The 24,403-nt window shown below is 40.4% G+C and overlaps 1 protein-coding gene across 2 annotated transcripts in view; it reads left to right on the forward strand.

Annotated features, from left to right (window-relative positions):
- LOC103278655 (uncharacterized) overlaps positions 1-7,824 on the forward strand; it is a 356,515-nt gene extending 348,691 nt beyond the window's left edge. For both annotated transcript variants that reach the window (XM_062978047.1, XM_008109290.3), the window contains exon 5: positions 3,454-7,824. In XM_062978047.1, coding sequence (XP_062834117.1) covers positions 3,454-3,532 — 79 coding nt within the window. In that variant the 3' untranslated portion in view covers positions 3,533-7,824. The remainder of the gene's footprint in view (positions 1-3,453) is intronic.
- Positions 7,825-24,403: the final 16,579 nt, after the last annotated feature.

Raw genomic sequence — 24,403 nt, forward strand, 5'->3', positions numbered from 1 at the left:
TTAGCTGTTCACTTGAAAGAACAGAAGTTGAGCATTTTGTATCAGACTAAAAGTCTGCCTAGGGCAGCATTGTGTTTCCCATGGTGGGCAAACAGATGCTTGTGAGAAGCCTGGAAGAAAGTCAGCAGGGCAACTGGCATTCAGAAATTTCCTGCTTCTGATATCAGAGTAGCCCAGAGCAAATTAACCATCATAACTAGTTAATAAAAATTGACAGTGTTGTCCTCCATTGATTTCTCTGATTCTTCTTTAAAATTGTCTAGATTGGTGGCCCATCCTGTGGAAGGGAATTTCATCAAACTTCCCACAGTTAAACTTCTTTGGTTTGCCCTACCCCACAAATCTAGCACTGAGAGCAAGGAAGAAAGGGATTTTCCACTTCATGCAAACTGTGGCCAAAATTCTATTGGTATCTTACACAACTGTAAGCTTCCCTGTGAAAGCTGATGGTCATTTTTGTCTGTTGCTGAAAGGCTATATGCATGTGGTACCATTGTACATGAATGTGCATTGTTTATGGAAACACATATAAAATTGTGTGCATATCTTACTCTGAAGACCTGCAATTCACAGGCAGGATGTAATTCCATGAGCATAATGTCATGTGTAGGAATATACAGACATTTTAAAAGCACCTATATGCAGAGAAATATATTCCAAACAGTTTGTTGTGGTGGAATAAAAGCAGACTAAAGACTCAGTCCTTTTGCAAATCAAGCTAAGGCAGAACAGCTCTTTAGCTGTTCAAACCCTTTGAAAGATGAGAGACACAGAGAAGTTTAGATTACCAGCCGCCTACAATGTACATTGCATAAAAATGTCAGCCTCCATGGCAAAGTTCAGGATAAAACGGTGTCAGCTAATTTAATCATTTACCATGAAAATACCAGCTATCTTAATCGTACATGAAGTTCTTAAGACTGGTGTATAGTTTTGTGTAATTGAATCATGACTCCAGAGAAAAGAAGGAATTGTGAAAAGGGGGGGGGGGGTGCCATCTCAGAAAGCACAGCCAAGAGGACTTCATATTCCAGTTTAGAGATTATATGCATAGTGTTTTCATTTCTAAGGATATTTATACTTCTAACAAGCCTAGATTTATATGGTGATGGAGAATATGACAGGGCTTTAAAAATAATACTGCTACAGATAATTTGGGCTGCCATCCAGGCAGAGTTTGTAAAAGTTACCTTTTTTTTATTCCAGTTCCCCAAATTATTCAATGTGTATCGCCATTGGCTATGCTGGCTGTGGTATCCTGAGAATTGTATTCCCAGATCTAAATGGGACTTAGTAGTCATTATGGCTGGAAAACCAGGACTGGTGCAGAGTACAGTACTTTGCACCAGTCTCGGGGGCAGCATCACTGCTCATGTCCATCCTGTAGCACCCGTGGGATGGAGTCCTGACAATCTGGCAGGGCTACATGACTTAGAGAGGGAAAGGGGAAAGGAGCGAGTGATCCCTGCAGTGCATAATCTAGTGAAAGCAGGATGGCTGTGTGAACAGCGGGGCTAATTCCAATTCAAAACTGGACCAACTATTTACACAACCGCAAAGTGTGGAGCATACTCCAACCTTGTCCTTCATTATCATTGTGTATGCCACGAGGCTGATTCTCACCCACCTGACTTTACAGTACCTAAATATGGCCTTAGAGTTACAGGTCCGTAAGTACTAGAATTCCAGATTTATAACAGCCCACCTTAACAGGAAGCAGCCCCTAGCCCAATCTAAGAGTTAGTCTGTGGGTCGAGTGAACACCTGGGTATCAGGAAACAAGAAGGAGGTTATTATTTATTTATTACATCACTTCTACCCCGCCCTTCTCACCCATCAGGGGACTCAGGGCAGCTTACAAAATAAACATACACATCAAAAAACAGTTTTCATCAAATTTAAAAATCCATCAAGATTAAAAATTACAATAAAATTAAGAATATACATTAAAAATATACATATTTATACATTTAAATATACATTTAAAGCGCTTTCCATGTCCAGGTGGGGTCTGTCAGTAGGTCATATATTCATATCTTATTTTTGCTGCTACTCATGCTCAAATGCCTGGTCCCATAACCACGTTTTTGTTCTCTTTTGAAAAGACAGGAGGGAGGGAGCCTGCCTGACTTCAATGGGGAGGGCGTTCCATAGGCAGGGAGCCACTACTGAAAAGGCCCTGTCTCTTGTCCCCGCCAGCCGCATCTGTGAGGCTGACGGGACCACGAGCAGGGCCTCACCTGACGATCTTAAGCGTCGAGGTAGGTCATAGCGGGAGACACGTTCGGACAGATAAGCAGGGCTGGAACCATTTAGAGCTTTATAGGCTAAAGCCACCACCTTGAATTGTGCTTGGTAGCTAATCGGCAGCCAGTGGAGCTGGTGTAACAGAGGAGTGGTATGCTCCCTGTACGCCGCTCCAGTTATTAACCTGGCAGCCTCCCATTGGACTAATTGAAGCTTCTGAACAGTCTTCAAAGGCAGCCCCACGTAGAGTGTGTTGCAGTAGTCTAAACGGGATGTAACAAGAGCATGGACTACCGTGGCCAAGTCCGGCTTCCCAAGGTACGGTCGCAGCTGGCGCACAAGTTTTAATTGTGCGAAGGCTCCCCTAGCCACCGCTGAGACCTGGGGCTTCAGGCTCAACAATGAGTCTAGGATCACCCCCAGACTGCGCACCTGGGCCTTCAGGGGGAGTGTGACCCCATCCAGCACAGGCTGTAACCCTATACCCTGTTTGGCCTTCCAACTGACCAGGAGGACCTCTGTCTTGTCTGGATTCAATTTCAATTTAAATTTGTTCAATTTATTTCCACTCCTCTCCCACTGTTGGCCAAAATGGGGACCCCAAAAAGGATTGAAGTCCAGGTATGACTGCAAGTTACCCCACTCTACTTGAAAGACCAGGAGAACAACCTCCAACTGACCCCATTGATAATTCCTTTCCATTCTTTTCCTGAATTCTGAAAAGCAGATTGGAGCCAGGAAACACAAACCTCAAAATGTCAGACATCTGCACCAGCAAGGAAGCCTTGGCCCATTGGAAGCAGGATCCCATTTCCAATTCCTTGTAGCCATACTTGCTGCAAGAGTGAGCTCCCTCAATGGCCAGCTGAATGAACCTCCTTCTTGATTGATCAGCCGGACATGGGGAGGGGGGCAGATCAAAAGATGTTACTAGGTAGCTTATCTAGAATCCTGATGTCCGTGATGAATCCTAAATAGAGTAAACAGGTGTAATGTTTAGAATCTGGATTCAACAGGTCTGCTCTAGTGGTGGCTAGCCAATACAACTCAAAGCCTGCAAAGGAACTTTCCCAAGTTCCCCTGAATGGGAAGGTTCTGTTTGTGTCCATGGGATGTGGGAATGCAATACATGGGGGAGGGGATTTGGGAGAGGGCATTTTCAAGCCATTATAAACATTTTATCCATCTGATTCATTTCCCATCTAGATGCCTGATAAACTACTGCAGCAGCAATCTTGAGAAAGCCAGGATGTCTTCATTTTCCATCAGAGCAAGAACTGTATAGCATTGAGATCAGAGCATCTGCGATCATGTGCCCGGCCATTCGGAATCTGGGAACAGCTGCGACGAATGGAGCTGAGAAGGAGAAACAGGAGGCAGGCAAAGCCCAACCCCGAAGCCCTCTTTCTGAGAGGAGCGGAATGAGGCCCGGACAGAGGAACCCCGATCAGCCGGAGAAACTAAACAGATTGACTCTCAGTGACTCATTTAGCTTCGGGATTGGACAGATCTCTCCCCTGCTGGCAATTTGGCTGAGCATAAGTGGGCGAGATACCAGGATGAATAGCTTAAAATAATTAACGGGGTTGGGGGGGGGGGGGGAGAATTGAAATCTGTAAAACTGCTAGCTGTCCAATTCTTTCCCATGGAATGAAAGACACAAAACAAATTACATTTAGGTTATTAAATATTAAGTCATTGGATTTATCTCCATTTGGCCCAAAGCAGGAAACTGGAAAACATTCAACACTGATATTGTTGTGTTGATGGGCTGTTTACTGTTGAGTGACTGACTGGATTTTGGCAGGTCAAAGGGGTCTTTGACACATGAATGAAAAAGAGGTACTTGAATTCTCCCCTGCAAAGGAGAGAAAGAGAGAGGGGGGAGGGAATAATTAATTCAGCAAACAATTTTGGCATGAATATGAATGTGTACAAAACCAAAATCGCTTGAAGCCAAGAAGGTTTTTGCTCAATGACTGGGACTTTCAACCTTGTATTGACATTTGGGGCCCAGCTTTGCTTCCAATGAACAAGGTGGAAATTCTGTCACTCTTTCCAGGAGAAACAGGCTGAGATCCCGGAAGCAAAATAGACAGTACTTTGTATTTAGTGCGCAAAACCAGAAGCAACAGGCTCGTTTAGTATCAGTAAAGGTCAGTTAAAATTATAGAGACATCCTTTGGAGCAAATCCTCTGCCTTGTATTTGCATATTTATGAACTAGAGATTATGACAGCCCATTCCATTTATTAGAGCAGCGATGCTATAGTTAATAGTCTGTCAGCATTTCCATTATAAACCCCCTTTTTCAGGGTTTTAATATCCCGGCTGCTTGAAATCACGTCAAGCTAGCAAGTCACTTTTGTTAGGCCAGGTGCAATTATTTTTTTCTGTTTGTTTTTGTTTAATTTAAAATTCAAATAGATTCAAAGTAGCTCAGTCTTTTCTGACTTGGAAGATGAAGACAAAGCTGCAAGATGACTGGAAGATTCTTTCCTTCTAGATCCTTCTATATTCTGTGGTGTGTCTTTACCAGAACTTTTGAAACAATTACTTTTGCGGACTACAACGCCCCAGAATCTGCCAGTCAGGTCATACTTGCTGGGGGAATTCTACTCAATAAAGTAACTTTTGCAATCTCTGACCTGGAAGGAACAGTAGAATTATAAAATGATATACCAACTCTTTCTTAAATTGCATCAAATTAGAACCGGTCAGGTTTTCCATCACTCTTTACAGCTAACAGTCCTTGCGCTGTTTAGTTTGATCCATTTTTTATAGGACAGTTATTTCAATATAATATTATTTGAAGTCTATGGTGGACCATCAGGGGTCCACAAACTAAGGCCAACAGGTTGGACACAGCCCTCCAAGGTCATTTACCTGCCCTCTGCCCTAAACTTTAGACTAAGGTTGCCCTAAGCCTGAAATGCCTTGAAGGCATGCAACAACAGCAGTCCTAATTAACTTGACTATCTCATTAGCCAGAAATAAGCCCAAACTTTCAATTGAAATACTGATACATTTATGTTGGTTAAATTTTTCTCCTTTCAAAGTATTATATTGTTCTTTCATAGGTTTATTTAACTACAAATAAGATGCATGTAGTGTGCATAGGCATTCATGGTTTTTTTTCTTCTTCAAACTAGACAAACCCCCCAACAGTCTGAGGGACCGTGAACCAGCCCTCTGTTTAAAAGGTTTGAGGACCCCTGGTCTACATTATCTATAGCTCAAACCACTGATCAATAAATCTGAAGAACTTGAATTCAAACCCATTGATTTTAATGACAGAAACAGTATGATCTTGTGAGCTTAGCAGGGTTTATTACTAAGCAAACAGATAAAGCATTGGAGGTTAATCCAACTGTGTTTGTTGGATTTATTGTTTTGAGGATCAGTTTTTTTAAAAGGGGAAACTATCCTGTTCTGAGAAAATAACCCTTGGTTCCTATTCTGATGCCACATTCACAGAATTTTAGGGGATTCCAGACCAGAATTTCAAAGATTGCTTTTTGGGCACTATAACTCTCAGTGGGCATGTTGGTTTGGGGTTTTTTCTACCATTTCTTCCACCTTTAATAAGGAAGAAAACTCTTAAGGAGAGAAAGCTAGACCAGGTGCCAAGGGCCTTCCACATTCCGTTGTTGCTGTGTCCCTTCAAGTCATTTCCGATGCATGAACCCCTATCACAGGGCTTTCATAGCAAGAATTGTTCAGAAGGTTTTCCTTCTTCTAACACTAAAATAGTATGACAGTGGGTTTCCTTAGCCAAGCAAGGATTTGAACCCTGGTCTCCAGAATCATAGTCCAATGCTATTTATTTTTTAAAGAATAGGAGCCCTGCCTGTGAATTTTAACTTGGGAATTATCTACTGATGAATTTGTAGTTTGTGTTATGGACACAGTCTTCACAAAATGTCTTCCCAGTCATAATCTTGATTTGGTGTTCTTAAATACAGTAGAAGTCTTTTCTCCTTATTTTCAAAGGGCCTGTAACTTTTGATGGATTGAGTATATTGCTTGTTGCATACCTTCAAGATATTTTCAATTTATGGCAAGCCTAAGGCAAACCTATTACAGAATATTGTTAGCAAGATTTGTTCAGGGAAGTGGGGAGTGGCCTTCTCCTTCTCTGACAGACTTGCCCAAGGTCATCCAGTGAATTTCCATGTCCAAGTGGGGATTTGAACCTGGGTTTCCAAAGTCATTGTCCAAAATGCAAGCTTACAGCACATTCGTTCAACTTCTCAGAAATATTTTCTGAACATAAGACCTGCCAGCCATATTCATGTCTTGCACACACGCACACACATACACATTTTCAAAGTGCAATAATAAGCAAAATCTAAAGATTTGACTCAGGATTATATGTCTAACTCATGGGTGGAAATTGTTCAGCTCTCCAGAGGTTGTTGAACTTCATTCCCAGCAGTACTGGACATTATAGCCAATGTAAAGGATACTACTGTTCATCAACATCTGGAGAGCCCAATTGCTGATCTATCTCCATCATCCCCATCCACTGTGTTCTTTTGGCAACCCAATGTCTTGACACTGAGCAACTGGTTATAAATATTTTCATGTGGGTTCACCCAAATGTTACATCTGGATGATCATCATAAGGCACAATGATGCTATACTTGATGCTCTCTCCCTATAGAGACGCTACATATTTCTTTCCCTTAAGTCCAATTTTTCTTTTTAATGTTGATATATAGACACATCTCATGACAAAAATGCCACTGAACTGGCATCATCTTACATTTGAACAGGTTTGGAATTCAAAGTTTTGTCTGAGACTTTTGAACCAACTTTTCTCCACTCAATTCTTGGAAGCCGAAGTCTGCAAATGACATCTTTGAACATTTGCAAAGATCTATGTTTACCATGGGGATATATATTCAGTATTCTTTTCCAGATCAGTTTTAATCATCGTGGAGGAAGCAAGTGAGTTGTGTATACATAAAGCAGGAAGAAAGATGATGCCAGAAATATGTTCAAATGTATGTAAGGTGTGCAGTAATGTTTTACTCAAAATATATGAAACCTGAAGGCCAACTTGGCAGCAACGTTCTCTGCATACACAATTTGCTATACATTGTGTTTATTTTGCAGGGAGGGTGGGGTGGTGGAAGAATGAGCGTGCCAGACAAAATGTTAATGTGTGCCTGAAGACTAATTATTATGTAATTAACCACAATAGGATGTGTGCAATTGAGTAATAATAGTCTGGGTGTGTCAGGCAGGTAATGTCACTGCCAGCACTCATTTAGGTATGAATTAAAATTATGCAATGATTTACACCCTGAGCAATTGTTGGTGTTATCATCAACAGTTTAAATACTAATTACTTTAACAAATATTTCTTAAATTGTCTGGGATTTTTTGATGATACCTTCTTACCAAAGGAAGTAAAGTAGTTGCTGTCCTTGAAATATTCTCTCTCTGATAACAATATGTCTTCTAGTGCTTCGTCATTGAAACACACAGGCACATGGACAGATCTCTCCAGAAAGGGTGAAAACATGGCCACACCTTTACTGTTATTTTTCAATAAAGGTCTCAGAATAAATGGGAAAAGTCTTATTCGCCTGTTTTACCATTCAACTTTTGACATATTTATCAGAATGACATTCTAGTGCGTTCATTGGGACTTTCTCCTAAGGCAAGGCAATGTTGAGCAAAAAAGCAAGAGTTGTTTGATTTTTTTTTCCATGTCAGGAGTAACTTGAGAAATTGCAAATCACTTCTGGTGTGAGAGAATTGGCTGTCTGTAAGGATATTGCCTAGATGTTTGATGTTTTTACTATCCTTGTGGGTGGCTCCTCTCATGTCCCTGCATGGGGAGCTGGAGCTGACAGAGGGAACTCATCTGTTCTCTCCCTGGATTCAAACCGGCAACCCTCAGGTCAGCAACTCAACCCTCAAGTCAGCAGTCCTACCAGCAAAAGGGTTTAACCCATTCCTTCAGGCTTCTGTTGACTTTATTTTCTCCAAGACCGCAGGTTGCATCTACACTGTAAAGCCAATGCAGTTTGACCACACTATCTGCCATGTCTCAGTGCTATGGAATCATTATTGTTTTTTGTAGCTTTGTATGTTTACAAAATCTTTGGCCTTCTCTATCAAAAACAGCTGGTGCCTCATCAAACTGCAACTCTTGTGATTTCATAACATTGAGCCATGGCAATTAAAGTAGTGCCAAACTGCAGTAATTTTACACTGTAAAATTACTCACAACTCTTTGAGCAGAGAAAAAAGAAGGGCTATCTCCTCTTCCACCTTCTGCCCAAAATACCTTTTGTCAAAGCTTTCTGGGTAATTTAGAGCCATGTACTCTTTTTTCCATCAAACTTAAATCACAGACTTGTCACTAACCTAGAATGGATATGTTGACATGACCTCTGTGTATGCAGTAGAACATAAAATGCAATTATTAAAGCATAGGTTGTAAAAACAAAACCCATACCAAAACCTTGGATGATGTCCACTGCATTGCATTATGAAATCTAAAAAATTGATTTGATTTCCTTAAAGTTAGTTACCATTTTTCCTGTTGTTTTTCTCCATGGCATTGCAAAGAATTAGAATAACAAACACACTCTGGATAGTTGTGTTAAAACCTCAACAACATTTCTGTGCAATTCTTTTTTTCCTTTCCATAAGTAAAGCAGATGCTAAGGGAAAGGCTGTCCTTATGTCTCATATCTCCAATATGGCTTTGAAATCAAGTAAATAAAGATTATAAAGATAAAATGATGGGAAGCCTAAGCAAGAAGTTTGAAGGTGGATTTTTTGTTTAGTAGGATTTAAAGAAATGTTCCTGAGAGAACTGAAGATTGTAAATAAGAAACTAGGATTACGGGTTATTGAGTTTGATTGTCACTAGCTATTAATTGTGAAAAACACATTATAACAAGTCCCTCCAGTTTTAGAAATCTAGATCAAGTATCTTCTCAAACAGGTGAACTTATTGCATATCTTTCAATTGTGCACACTTGCTCAGATGACTGGAGCATATTTTATGAACACCTAATTTCCCTAATTGTTACAAAGGGACATAGGGTGCTGCATTGTTGGTCCTAGCTGATACATAGGAAGCTAACTTAACTCACCTACCTGACCCAGCACTATGAACCCTGATGATTCTTTCCTAGCCCTATATATCTCATACAAGTACTAATCAAGCTTGAGCCTACTTTCAATGCCAGACAAGATCCAATATGTCCGTGGTGGTATGAGAATTCAGACAGTAGGTGTGGTATTATACCTCACTTTTTCCCCGCCAAAGGAGACTCAAAGTGGCTGTTCATTGCAAGTATTAGCTTTATACATGCATTCAAATGGAAATCCAGATGGTTGGGGGATTTGGGGATTAAAATTGTATAATAATATATACATATCAAGAGTTTTTTCTTTCATCTACATTTTGAGAAAGATATGTCTTTACTACTGAAATTTTTCTCCTAGGACTTTATCACACAGATGTGGTAAACCAGGACAGTAGCAGGACCACCAGTGGAGGGGAAGCAACACAGCAGGAAGACGGAGTTATGGTGCCCACTCAAAAATTTAACTTCACACAGAAAGGTGTCACAATCACGCGACACCAGAAGCTGCAGCTCCTATCATCAGGACAGGAAGTACCCATCATCCCACATGATGGGAATGCCTTAGGATAGCAGCAACAAGAAGCTTATATGCAATAAGGTTAATATTAATCCATAGCGAAGTTGGTGTTGGACTTCACCAACAAAGCATCACCTACATTGAATGTAAAGAAGAGAGGAAAAAGAGAGATTGATGTTATCAGTGATGCTAGCACTGATTACATAAAAAAGAGAAGCAAAGAAAGCAATGTGTGGAAATGAAACATGGCAGTAGCAGTCAATAGGCTGAGAAACTAGCAAACTTATAACGACTTTGTCACACGGCAGCCAGAGTTGCTCCATGTCATCAGGGCACATAGGGAATCCACCACCCCATGCCCCAAATCCTCTTCCAGCTGATCCCATAGGGAAAGCGTCAATTTCGCAGCCTCCCATGTCACCGCTCTGGCAGCATGCACTAGCTCCGCTTTCCTTTACTCACGGAGCCCGCGCCAGCGTTATTTGATGAAAGCCAGCAAGCTCCATGAGTGATCTGAGCAAAACCAGTGCATGCTGCCAAATTTAGCCCTTTGTGATGAGGTCATAAGAGAAATAGAAAGCACATGGAATACCTCACCATACTTCTCTGGTACTCTGGAGGCACATGGTTACTTATGCAAGTTTGATTGCACATTTCTGCACTTCCAACAATTTCTACATGCCTGTTTTTTTCTTAACAGTCCTGAGAAACAACACATGTATCAGTGAGATGGTAACTTACATGTAACTTGGTTCATAAGTATTAAAATTATGCTGCATGATCAGTCCCCCTACCAAGATCCTCCTATACACCATCTGAAGCCTTTAACAGAAGCACTTGATGGATCCGCTCTGCAGATTGGTAGGGTTTGCTAGATATTTTTACAACACAGTTTGCTCACTGTAAAGTTGTCTTTAGCTTGGTCCTCTTCCCACCTTCCTCTCTTTAACTGGTGAGTAGATGCAAGCTCACTTGCTTGCTCAGACCTTGCATAAGATATGACTGAATCTTCAACAAAAATGGACCCCATTAGCATTTATCAAATGCATTGCTTATAGTTTACTGATACAAGTGGATTCTAACTGAGAGCTTGCTGGAGATAATGACCCAAGCCTCCCGGAGATGCAAAGCACCCCCCCCCCCTTCCTCTGACTGCTGCCAAACAGCCCTTCTATTTAACCAGAAACTTCTGCTATTCCTGAAATCTTTCTGCACACCTACACACACTGAATGAGCCCTTCTCTTGACCTCAATCAGTGCCTCATTGAAGCCCATTGAAGTAGATGAAAAATATTCACACTGATTGTTTGAGCTTTGGGTCAGATCCAACTGTTTATACCAATTTAATTTCCCTGATTTAAACAGACTTTGCCACTGATTAAAACTGGAGTAATAAGCCACATAATTTATTCCCAGCAGCAGAATTTGTTGTTAGCCATGGAACCACAAAATACTATGCTTAATGAGATTGGGAAGCAACAGCTATGCCCTTCTTGACCTGAATCCTGACAGTTTTCTCATAAACAGAACATGGAATGGTGGGCAGGGAGTTAGTGTGTGTAGCTGGTCTGGGGAAAAGACTTTAGCAGAACAATACTGAGCAGAATGAGAGAGACCTATGGTGGAGCCACCACTGCGTCCAGAAACCTAATGGCTCATAGTTGGTGGACCCAGGAGGTGAAGTTGTTTCAGACTTTGTATTACTGTGATGGAGGGCTTTCACAAATAAATTTCCCCTCCTTTTGAAAGCAAGACAAGATATGTTAATTATTCCAGCTCTAGGTTATTATAGATGCAGAGAGAGTTGGAGAAATGAAGGTATTATACATGCTGAGAATGCCCAGTCAAAGTCTTTCCCTCTGGTTGGAGAAAAACCAACCACATACCCAACAACTCTCCCAGTTTGGCAGAGACAGACCTAATTAATCCTCTAATGACACACTTTCCCCAGCTGCTTTCAAAATGCCCCAGTTTCTTTCTCCACTTACCACTTTCCCCCTTTATCCTCAGCTCACTTCAGTGACCTCAAACCCAGCCATTGAAAGCATGAATTTTAACCTCATGTCCTATGTTTTGGTCTCTGTCCTGTATGATTAATGTGCATTTTATAGAAATACTTTGATATGTATATTTTATGGAACTGCGTTTTAATATGTGTGTTTGTATAATTTTTATAGTATTTGTGTGGTCTTGACTTTGCTGTGACCTGCCTCGAGCAATGAGGAGAGGTGGGTAAGAAATAAAATTATTGTTGTTGTTGTTGTTGTTGTTGTTGTTGTTGTTGTTGTTGTTGTTAAAGTACAGAAGAGAGGAGGGGTGCAAGTGGAATTGGGCCTCTCTCAGTAGACTCAGGATGTTATTGTACAGAGGTGACAAACTTGCATAGAGGTCAGTCTGCCACTTCCCCACAACAAACTTGCCTCCTTCTAATGCTTTTATCTATTAAATGTTGGAGGGCATACCACTAGCACTATTTCTATACCCTTAGAGCTTTCTGTGGATAAAACTGGTGCTTTCGTGACAAAAAATGCTGCCCCATCAACAGAGTTCTTTTGTGTTGGCAGAATGTCACTTTCCCCCCATCCTGGAATTTGGTGGAAGTTATGCTTTACCCAAAAAACATTGAGTTGTATGTATGATTTCTGTTGAAAAGACCAGATTATATCTAATAGAGTAAAACGTAACTACATGCAAAGCATAGCTATGTACAGTACATCACTTAGAGCTTAGCCCTATATAGAACTGTTGTAGAGAATACAATATTTTGCTGACGTTCTTAAAAGAGATATCAAACCGTGGATGCTCAAGTCCCATTATATACAAAGATGTAGTAAAATGGTATCCTATTCACAAAAGGGCAAAATCAAGGTTTCCTTTGGCATTTTTAAAAAAAACATTTTCAAGCCATGGATAGTGGAATACAGAATCCATGGATACTGAGGTTCACCTCCCTTTTTGGCACGGAGCCTGGCCGGTAGTCCCTTTATGTCGTGTAAAGGGCTTCGTACCATAACGGGAGGTGAATCAGTGTACAACAGATAAATCAGCCTGTCTGATGAGGTTGTTTCGGCTGCTACCTTTGTGGTTCTCTAGATGTTAGTGTTTTGCTTTTACCAGCTCTAGCTGGTATGATCAATGCTCAGAAATGATGGCAGCAGCAACATCTGAAAAAAACATGAATTGTTCTAAGCCCCACTGTGCTAGCTGGGGAATTCTAGAAACTGTTCATAGTCCAAAAGAAATAATCCCAAACTCAACTTTAAACTGCACTCCAGCTTCTAGTTTATTGCCTGTATTTCTAACTATCCATACTTAGATATTTATACCACAGAATATTTTAATTTACCTTGAAGTTGCTGACTGAGATCCAGGGATATAGCTTCACATTCATTAGAGGATCTTTCCGATGTGTGGTGACATTCCAGTTCTATTTGGCATAGGCACAGATGGGTGTGCCACACAGCTCTAGATTGCACCCAAAATCAGGCCAAAATCAACCCCCCCCCCTGAAATTTTTCAGGTTATAAAAAAAACCTGGTTTACTCATGAATTTTAACTGGTTAACCAAATCCCCATGCTAAGTCTATGAGACACAAAACATTAAGTGCCCTCCAGGCACTATCTCAAGCAGATATTGACAGGTTTGTAGGGGGGGGGGGTGCTAGGGGTTCAAACCCCCCCCCCCCAATTTTCAAAACCCCTCCCGAAATTTTTTTCTGGCTATGGCCCTGCCCAACATCTACAACTTTCAATAAAATAAAAATCAAAGCTATAAATGTGAAACTTTTAGAAACAACAACTACTATCGGTCTACTAGTAAGCAAGTAAAGATATTTAGAGATTCCATAGTTGCCATACTCTAGGAAATCCAGATTTTGCTATCATGAAGTTTACATACAAAACTGTTTTAATCTACTGAAAGCAACACTAGCCTATATAAATATTTGGTACATAAGGCAATTTCAAGGTACACCTTACATATTCTAATCAGCCACATCTTGCTGCAAAAGACTGCAATACTATACACCAACAGAGTATTTGGGAATCCATTGGAATTCCTACGGGAAATAAAAATAATGATTCTACACCATCAAAGGATGCCCATATGCCAAGAATATTCCCCCAGGGACCAGATTTGCCAGCTATAGAGGTGCTTTGTGCCAGCAGAGCAATTGAAAGCAACGAGAATGAAGCTTAGAACAGGGGCTCAGTTAAAATGACTACATTATAAGTTAATCTTAGATGCATCACTGTTAATGGCTGAAAACAAAGGGCATGAATGCTGAATGAATGAGGGCAGGAGGAGCATGTTCGCTGGGTTAGTAAATGGGATGAAATTTTACATATAACAGCTATTAGGCAGGCAGATGGTTCTCATACTAACGGTCTTTTACTGAGCAAAGCTTACTTATAAACATCCCTAGAAATATCCTGGCGTAAAAGATAATAACATTTTTTTAATTACCAGGGCTGGTCCAATCCACAGTGTAGGTTTGGTTGCTAAAGTTACAATGTAATATGAAACAACTCTGATGAGAGAGAGAGAGACAGACAGACAGACAGACAGACAGACAGACAGACAGACAGACATTAGGATAATATTATCTGCTAAAAGAGGCAGGAATGCTATAAGAAAATAAATTTCTATGTACCTGAAGCTACCTGAGATACTGTAGTGATTAATACAATAAAGTCCAAAATCCACAAAATAGCAATACCTTTATTGCTGTACCCAAAATGTACAGAATACATCATGTAACCTTTGAATGCTCCACTGGCTTCTTCATCAGGTAAAAGTGTTAAAAATCATACAAGAGAAGAAAAACAATCACTGGTCTACATTTGTCAAAATGTTGTTGTTGTTGTTGTTGTTGTTATCAGTAAAGATAATCTGGAAGGATAATAATGCAAGGAGAGGTCACTCCCCTCTTTAGCCATGTGAGCACTGGGAGATCTGTGAAATCCAGGCAATACAATTTCTACACCATTAATGATATACTGGAACTTGAAGTCAGGTAATTTAATGGTTTTTGGTTGTATTCTATCTATGGTTTTAGGAAATTGCAGTCCAACCAGGAATATATTCTCCATTGATAAGGGTATCTTACTGTATAAATAAAATCTGCTGAATGGAGTCCAATGCAGTGTTTAGCATGTTGGACCAAGACTTGTGAAAGTAAAGTGTGAAGCAGATATATGCCTGACATCATGTGCCCCCTGAAGGAAAAAACCCACAGAATTTATATTTTTAAAATACTTATATTTTTCAATGGTTGCACTGGAAATTACTAAGAATATTCAACCATGAGTTGATTTGTTCAAAGTTTGTTGGAAACGATGAGCTAAGGCAAGAAAAGATGAGCTTGGTATCTATGTTCATCCCTCAGCACAATTCTCTCCCTTCTCTACTTTCAGGTGAAAACTTTTATCTTTCAAACACAAGAAATTAAAGGAGACATCTACTTCTAAGGCTGGTGCTCAAATCTTCTTTTACACCAGGAGTGCCTATTCTAGATGTCTTCTCAACCTCATGTTGGAGGCCTGGAGTTTCCCAGTCCAAGTTGCTTGGAGGGGCACAGTGATATATCACAGGTGGGGAGGTACCATATATGCTCACACGTTAGTTTATATATTCACTGTTTACTTGTCCCCCTCAGTGACATTGAAAATTAAATCCAGTAACTAGTCTCATGAGATACTCTCCTGAAACACCAGACTGCCCATAATTCTTTCTTCACAGATAAAGTAGTATATGAGCTCATTCCTTTAAAAACTGAGAATTTACTATTGATATCAGAGCCACCTGTTTCAGAACATTTAACTACTGAAAGTGAATGAATAACCACATTCAACCCAGAAACAGTGAAAAAAGAGCTTAGATGCAGATGCAGATAAATGAATTGATCGTCATGCTTCCTGGCAAGCTTACAAACCAGATTTGCAGTATGACTGTGTGAGATGATAGCTCTTAACAAAGTCAGCAGGTAACAATGCCTCCAATTTCTCTGGGCAAGCCTGACCCTGTCTTAAGAGTTAGGTGACAATTGTAATCAGGATGCCAGCAACACTCTACTCTATTTCTTCTCATCATCAGGTGAGATTGTGAAGGTACTTTGATGCTGTAACAAAGGCTAATGCATTGATGTTGGAAGTTCAGTGGATCAGGCACTTCAGTGTCTGTGAATGTCTGTAAATGACTTCTTCTGGATGGAGTTGCCTATCCCTGAAGGAACAGGTGCATAAATTGGGATTATTCCTGGATTTATCTCTGACACTTGAGACTCAAGTAACCTTGTGGCTTTGCCAATCTTTAGACCAAATTCAGTTGGCTGACCAGCTGTCCATTTCCAGGCAAAAGATAATTTGGCCATAGTGATTTATACACTGATTATTTGCCATTTATAGTACTGCAGCTTGCTTCATGTAGCGCTGCCTTTGAGGATGAAAATACCCAATATTCCCTTGTTAAAGCAGCAGATATGTACGTCTTTTCTTGGGCATCCTTTCTCAGATACTTTTCAGATACTGCTGCACAATGTCTGCAAAATAGCACTGATTACAGGTCTTACCGGATCAACATGGTGACCAACTAAACATGTGGATGCTGGGAGAGCTTGGTGTCGTTTGGTAACCTCAACCAATATATACTCAAGCACCTAGCATAAATGTGTAGATGGAGCTTTACACTCTACCAGTGTCAAACTGCATGTCCAGGTCAACTCTGACAGTGAGGATGAGTGGTTGGAGCTGCATGCAGACCAACAGCTTTCAGCAGCCTGCACAGCAGATTGTAGAAGCTGCAGATGGAGAATTCTTAGCAGTTGCCACCATATCTCAGCAGGAGGAGCAAGCAGAAGCTGTCACTTTAGGGCATGCTGCTGAAGGGTTAACGGCTTCTTCTCATGTGCAACTTGGCAGAGAGCAAGCTCAATTAGGTAGGTCTACCAGGTTAGCGGAGAAACAAGATATCTACATGCAACACCCGTGGCCTTAGCATAAAAGACTCTTGAGTTTGCAATCTTGTCGCTGGAGGCAATGCCTTGCTGGAGGCAATGTTTTGCTGGATGAACTCGTTGTGTGACTGGCTTTGTGAACCCAGGACCAGAACTGGACATAAATACTTTGGATTCTGTCTTACTATTAGCTATACTGTTACTTACTGGCTTCTTTGACCTCGGAACATGGGCACTAACTTACTGGCACTGGGAGTGTGGATTGAGGATTTGACTCAAGAATGCTCTGTGCAAGACGTCTGGATTTGGATACTGACTTTCACTGGTGGAATGTGAACAAGGCACATCATGACACTGCAACTGAAGCACAATGCATTATTAAGGGTGGATCTGCACTGTTGAATAAATGCAGATTGATACTTCAACTGCCTGGTTCAATGCTGTGGATTCATGGGGATTATAGTTTGGCAAGGTATCAGTATGATTTGCTGCAGAAGACTAAAGACTTTATAAAAGTATAACTCCATAGCAGAGAGCCATGGCAGTTAAAGTGATGTCAAACTGCATTCATTCAGTAGTGTGGATGCAACATAGACTTCCAACAGGGACATCATATAGAAACCTTGGGCTGTGGCGCAGGCTGGAGAGCAGCTGCAATGAATCACTGCAATGAATCACTCTGACCAGGAGGTCATGAGTTCGAGGCCCGCTCGGAGCCTATGTTTGTCTTGTCTTTGTTCTATGTTAAAAGGCATTGAATGTTTGCCTATATGTGTAATGTGATCCGCCCTGAGTCCCCTTCGGGGTGAGAAGGGCGGAATATAAATGCTGTAAATAAATAAATAAATAAATAAATAAATAAATAAATAAACCATATTACATGAGTTCAGGGTCCTGCTGAAAACCTTAAAGGTCATAAAAGACTGGTTCTCAGTAGGTGTTAAAATACAATCACTCTATAAGATCTATATGTGGTTTCACCTGTATGCCACCACTGGAAGCAGTACATCCCATAGTACCCTCAACTGTAACATCTGAGCAACTCAGAGAACCAGCTGGTACTAATGCTGACTTAATTTCTATGCTGTTTATTTAGCCAAGATTTTGGAGCCCCATAATGGCATGGTTTAATTTCACATTCATCAGATTGTGGATTTCCTCTTGAGTGTTGAACAGTTGTGCATTGTTTGAAGCAGTTTCACTGATTGCATCCCACACTTTGGGGCATATAAAGAAGGGCCTGCCTTCGCTCCAAAACTCTCAAATGTGTTTGCCCCAAAGTTTGTTTCTACTTGGCTGACCACAGAACTCACAGTCTTGAATGTCAAGGCTTACCATTCACCCATCAGTCAGCCATCATGGTGCCTGAGGGAACTTGCCTAATCTGTAAAATTTCCCACATATTACTGCCAAAAATGATCAAATCAGTCTATGTAAATAGGCACACCTGTACTAATTGCTAACACCACTACAAGGGGTGGAATAATTCATCTATTTTCAGTCCTTGATGGCTCCATATCTATTCAGTCAGAAGCCCATTCCATCAACTTTCTGCATTGCTAAATTGATTCACTCAAGCTTGCCTTTATTTTCGTGCACAACTTCCCCAAATGTTTTGTACACAATTCACTCTTAACTACTCTTGTGAAATATCTGATAATATATGCTATTTCTGAGACAGAACTAGCATTGAAAAATTGGAAGTGTACAATTAGAAAAGTGCTTGCATTCACATCTCCGTGGTTTTTTTATTAACTACTTTTTCTTCAGAGAAACAAACCTGCAATTAAACAAAGACATACAAGGAAAGACAAATTTCAGAAAACAAAATACTATATCGCCTTTACAAATATAAAATAAACATTCTTTCTTAATATAAGTCACAAATTTAAAACAACTAACAAACTCAATCTAAAACAATCATTCTAAACACTACAATTTCACACAGCCTTACTTAACACACCCTACACATAGAATAATAAAAACAAATCTATGAGTCTCACACTCTCTGATTGTGGCTTTTAATTTCTCAATTTATTGTTCTCTTGAAACATCCCTGTATAACCACCCTTCTACTTTTAAATCCATGTTTCAAGCCTACAAAAATGGCCAATAGTTAGGCAGACCATAAATCATACTCAGGCTGTGCAACAACCAAGAGCCATGCAGATGAAGGATTCTGAGGAGACCCTACTTTTGCTTCCACCACCGTCCCAAACGCGGTTGGTGGCAACTAGAGAGAGGGCTTTTTCGGTGGCAGCCCTGAGGCTTTGGGACTTTCTCCCTGGGGAGATCAAAATGGCACCCTCCCTAACATCATTTAAAAAACAGCTGAAGAACTTCTTATTTAATCAAGCCTACAGCGATGACATCTAGGCTGAAGTGATGAGAAGGTTAACCTCTACCAGGCGATATGAAGTGCAATAAGCTTGACAAGACACAATAATGAATGTATATTGTTTTTGTTGAAGTGGGAATGATTGTATATAGAGTTTTGTTTAAATGTAATTGAGTTATAGTGATACAATGTGAGCTGGGGATTGCATCATGCACTGTCTGCTGTCCACTATGCAAGTGTGTAAAGAGTTAACTGAGTATTGCATCATACAGCAGAAGTGTTTATATATAGGCTTCTGCTTCCTGTATTCTCTCTCTGGTTATCTGCTCTCTGCACTCTGTTTGTATGTATATCGTCTTGTGAGAGTTTTCCGTTCGTAAGTAAACCTTTTTATGGATAGCAAAAGTCTCCAGCCTTGTTACTGGTACCAGTTCTCCTACGTGGATCTTCTGCTGCATGTGTGCTTATCCAAAACGCGCTCTGACAGTTTTTAAATGCTATTTATGCTTTATTGATTGTTCATTTGTTTTTATACCTTTGTTCTTGACTATTGATGATGTTGTTTTGTATTTTTTCACTGTATTTTAACATGTTGGAAACCACTTTGGGTCCCTTCATGGGAGAAAAGCGGGATATAAATGAAGATGATGATAATGGTGATGATTATGGTAATTCTGGAATCCCAGAAAGTAACTTTGCCAACCCTTGTGCATAGAAGCACTTTGGTGGTATTCCAAACAAGGAATTTTTTTAATTGACTTCTCAACCATGCTCAAATATCTATTCTATACACATCTGAAACATGAAACTCAAGTTATAGTGGTGCTCTAATACACTGCTTCTTAAGCTGTGGGTTCCAGCCCCAAATGGGGTACCCTTAGCTCATTGTTGGGGTTCCAATTTTTTTCTGAACTTCATTCAGGACCTTACCACACTGAGGTCCTTGATGTCAGGGGATCAGTAGGGCAGCAGCTCAAATCATGGGGCAGCAGGGCAAATCCATCACCCAATGCCCTGCACCGCTCTCATCATCCACTTGCCCCTCTCACACCGGAAAGCATTCCTTTCTGGCATGCTCCTGTGCTGTCCCCATGATTTTTAATCTGAACACGGGTAGTCTCTGGGATTTCCCAGGATTTCCCCATCATAAAACACTTCGCTGACACAAACATCTCATAATCCCTCTAGAAGTAGCTATGCATCATGTGATGAGATCCCATGGGCTCTATGCTGGCGGTTCTATGTGTTCTATAATAGGGAATTTTCAAATTTGATGAGGTCCTAAGTGACTGTTTCAGACATTTACATGAATTTGTATGGAATTACTTACCATTTCTGTTTGTTCCATTCGTATGGCCCTGTTTCCATTTCCATCTGCCGCTTACAGAAATGGGCCCCTATACAAATGGGCTTTTCCATCCAAGGTCCAAACAAACAAACAAAAATTAGGCCTTGGACGGCAAAGTGCCAGGCCCTGCAAGCTGGGCCTACCGTCAAGTGCTTGACAGTAGGCCCAGCAGCCAGGGCCTACGAGCATTGAGCACTCGATGCTTGTAGGCCCTACAAGCCGGGCCTACGAGTATCGAGCATTTGGTACTTTACTGTAGGCCCTACAAACAGGGTCTATGACCCATTGAGCGCTCAATGGCTCATAGGCCTGGCTTGTAGGGTCTACAATCGAGCATTCGGCGCTCAACTGTAGGCCCTGCGAGCCGGACGTAAGAGACATTGAGCACTCGATGCTTGTAGGACCAGAAGGCATCGATCACCCGGCACTTGGCTGAAGGGCCTGCGAGCCAGGGCCTACAGCAAAGTACCAAAAATCAGCTGACCAAACGGCTACCACTCCCCCCTGCCTTTCATTTCACTGTTTCTTTTGTTCCTGTGGGATTGTGCCATTCTGTGCAATCTGAATGGACGAAACAGTACAAAACCATGAAAGAAACAGATGAAACAGGATTTAGGCTCTACTCTAGCTGCCACATGATAGACAGTGACATTGCTGTAATGATATTTAGTGTTGTTGAAGGCTTTCATGGCCGGGATCACAGGGTTGTTGTATGTTTTCCAGGCTGTATGACCATTAGGAGAGAATACTTCTAGAACATGGTCATACAGCCCAGAAAACATACAACAACCGAATGATATTTATATTACCATTGCACATGATTATCAGAGCTTTTTTCTGCTTATTGAGTTTGGAGAATGCTTTTCTTGGCCCCATCAGCCTCAATATTTTTCCAGATTTAGAATGGTTATAACATTTGGACCAAATTACGTCAGGCAGCTAAAAATTCCCATATTCAAAATAAATAGGTTTACTTTTTGTCCTTCTGATGGCATAAAGGAAAGTGTTTCTTTTCCTCTGGCCTGTGTTTTTGGTCTTCTTGGTTGTGTCCGGGGGAGGGGGTAAACTGATGGGGGGAGAAAGCATTAGTCATAATGCAACCACTGCTTATGCAGAGACTACGCTAATTTATAATTTTCTTTAAAATCTCTTCAATTGGCCAAATGATGTCTCTTTTACAGGAATTCACTAAGTGCTCAGGTTTAGTATTTGTTAATTGAGGTAAAACTCTTAAAGCCATTAGGCAATTTAAATGTAGCTCTCTTTGAGCAATATCCTTTATTGGATTCCCCCATTATCCTTTAAATATCTTGGTGAGCAAGGGGATAAAATTAGAAAGAATTTGTTTGCTTTAAATTGCCAGCCTCTGCTTAATAAAACTATTAGCTATTTAGCTAATTGGACGGCTCTTCCATTATCATTAATTGGCAGAATTAATACAATTAAAATGGTAGCTTTATCTAAATGTTTGTGTTTATTTCAACATATACCCATCAAGCTCCCTAACATATTTTGAAAGCTTCCAATTCTCCAATTAGCTTTGTGGCTTTTCAGGGTTAGAGCTGAGATTAATTTGGAAACTATGCAACTTCCTTCCAGTCAGCAGGGATGGCGTACTCTTGCTTGTAAAGTTACTTAATATAATAAGTTATTTGCTGATACTAAGCTGTCTGATAAAAATGAATCCAGTACATTCATGACATGCTGGATTAACCAGAAAGTTAAAGAGGTTTCTTAATGCTCAGTAATAAAATCCAAAGTCCATATCAGAGTACTAGGTCTAGCCACACCATGGTTTCTGCATCCACAGATTCAACCATCTATGGGAGATATTATATATATATATATATATATATATATATATATATATATATATATATATAAACTAAAAAGCAAATATTGATTTAGCAATTTTATATAAGGGCTACCATTTTATATGATGGGACTTGAGCATCCATAGATTTTAATCCCCACAATAATCCTGAAATTAAACTCCAGTAGATACTAAGGGTTTTGAGAGACCAGGTATCTTCAGAGTAAAGTAGCTATAAAATTCTCAATGAAGGGATGAAATAATGGAGACTGCAGTCTACAATGAATTGTTAGCTCAGCCTAAAATACATTTGCTGTGTGGCTAATCAGCACTTTCATAAATCTGGTTTCACACTAGTTAGGATTTAGTGTGGACCCTGGGAGCATGGGATGATTATCAAGACATCTGGATTTTGACCAGAGACTTGAAGATCACTCTTTTTTAGGATTTGCCAGTTCAACAGCATCCCATTCTTGAGATTTCAGTGCCAAATCTGACAGCTAGGACTGGATCCTTGCAGTATCACTGGGCTGGTACTCACATCTGTGAGGCAGTGTAGACATGTATTGGGAGTTGGCTGAAACTATTCTGGATGAGCTGCTAGTGGAAATGGGCATGAAGGTCTTTGGTGTACTTAGACCCAGAATTTGGATAGAATGCAGAAAACAAGGTCATGTGGCAACCCAGAGCTAAGAAGGAACACAGAAGACGAAGAGATGACAAAATATATCCACTAGTCTATCAGTTGTTGCTTTGTCACATGACGGAGCAGCAGTTGCCTTGTTCCCAAAGCTAAGAATATCTGAGCAACAGATAACTTGCCCAGAGAGAATCGATGTGGTGTGTGACACTAGTAAAACTCCCCTTTTGTTGATCTGTGCAAAGGCCACTTTTGCACATTACTTTCCAAGATGGCTTTTGGTTGTCAGTCAGTGTCAGCCCCATGCCGTGAGCACTTCTTATCAATGTGCCCTCACCTGGTGACAGGCAGTGTTTTCAATGCCAGGCAGACCTTTCATTGTTGAGCCTTTCACCTGACACAGTAAATACCCGTTGTCACCAAGTGCATTCATAAACATTTCTATGAAAACCTGACAAAGTAAAAGAAACTTGTCATAACCTTGCCCTCTTTATTTTTTTAAAAAAAGGAATGTGAGAATCTTTCCTGAGTGGTAACCAAAACAGAACTAGAACCTTCTCAAAATGGAACTCTGTTTCATTTTCCTAGTTGCTCTAACCTTTCTCCAAATTTAATATGTCTTCTTTAGAACACAGCATTCCTTCAGAGTTCTAAGATGCCTGCTTCACTAGTTCCAACATGTCAGCCAATACAAAGCCTATCAAAGCACATTGATATAACGCTATATTCTACTTTAAGTGCTATAGCAACATTCTGAGGAATTCCAGAGTTTGTATTCTAGTAAGACTGAAGAGATACTAGTGAAGGCTTCCTGGGTAAGAATTCTAAATGCCTCTCCCTAAACTGCAAATCCCAGCATTCCATACAATGTTGTAATGCAGTTAGAATGAAATATAGCACTATAACAACGTAGCATGATAAGGTTAATAACCAAGAACCAGAGCAGGCCCTAGGTATTTTTCAAGTGTAGGCGAACAGAATTTTGGCGCCCCCCCCCCCAAACCAATCACTGAAAAGTAAAAGCGTTGGATACGCGAAAATGTTGGATAATAAGGAGGGATTAAGGAAAAGCCTATTAAACATCAAATTACATTAAGATTTTACAAATTAAGCACCAAAACATCATGTTTTACAACAAATCAACAGAAAAAGCAGTCTCGACTGCGCCCCCGTATGTTTTGCGCCCGAAGCGACCGCTTAATTCGCCTCATTGTTGGACCGGCTCTGCCAAGAACTCATTCACACTACAGATATATAGTGCTATTATTTAACTGCCTAGGTTCCATTCTGTAGACTTCTGGGATTGCCATTTTAGGAACAAGTATTAAATTATCAGCCAAAGAGCTCTAGTACACTAAGAAAACTCTAATTTCTCCATCATAATGTAAAAATGAGAGAGAAATTATTCATAGAAGGGTGAGGTTGATTAT

This window comes from Anolis carolinensis, chromosome 4 (assembly GCF_035594765.1).
Source record: "Anolis carolinensis isolate JA03-04 chromosome 4, rAnoCar3.1.pri, whole genome shotgun sequence".
NCBI lineage: Eukaryota > Metazoa > Chordata > Lepidosauria > Squamata > Dactyloidae > Anolis > Anolis carolinensis.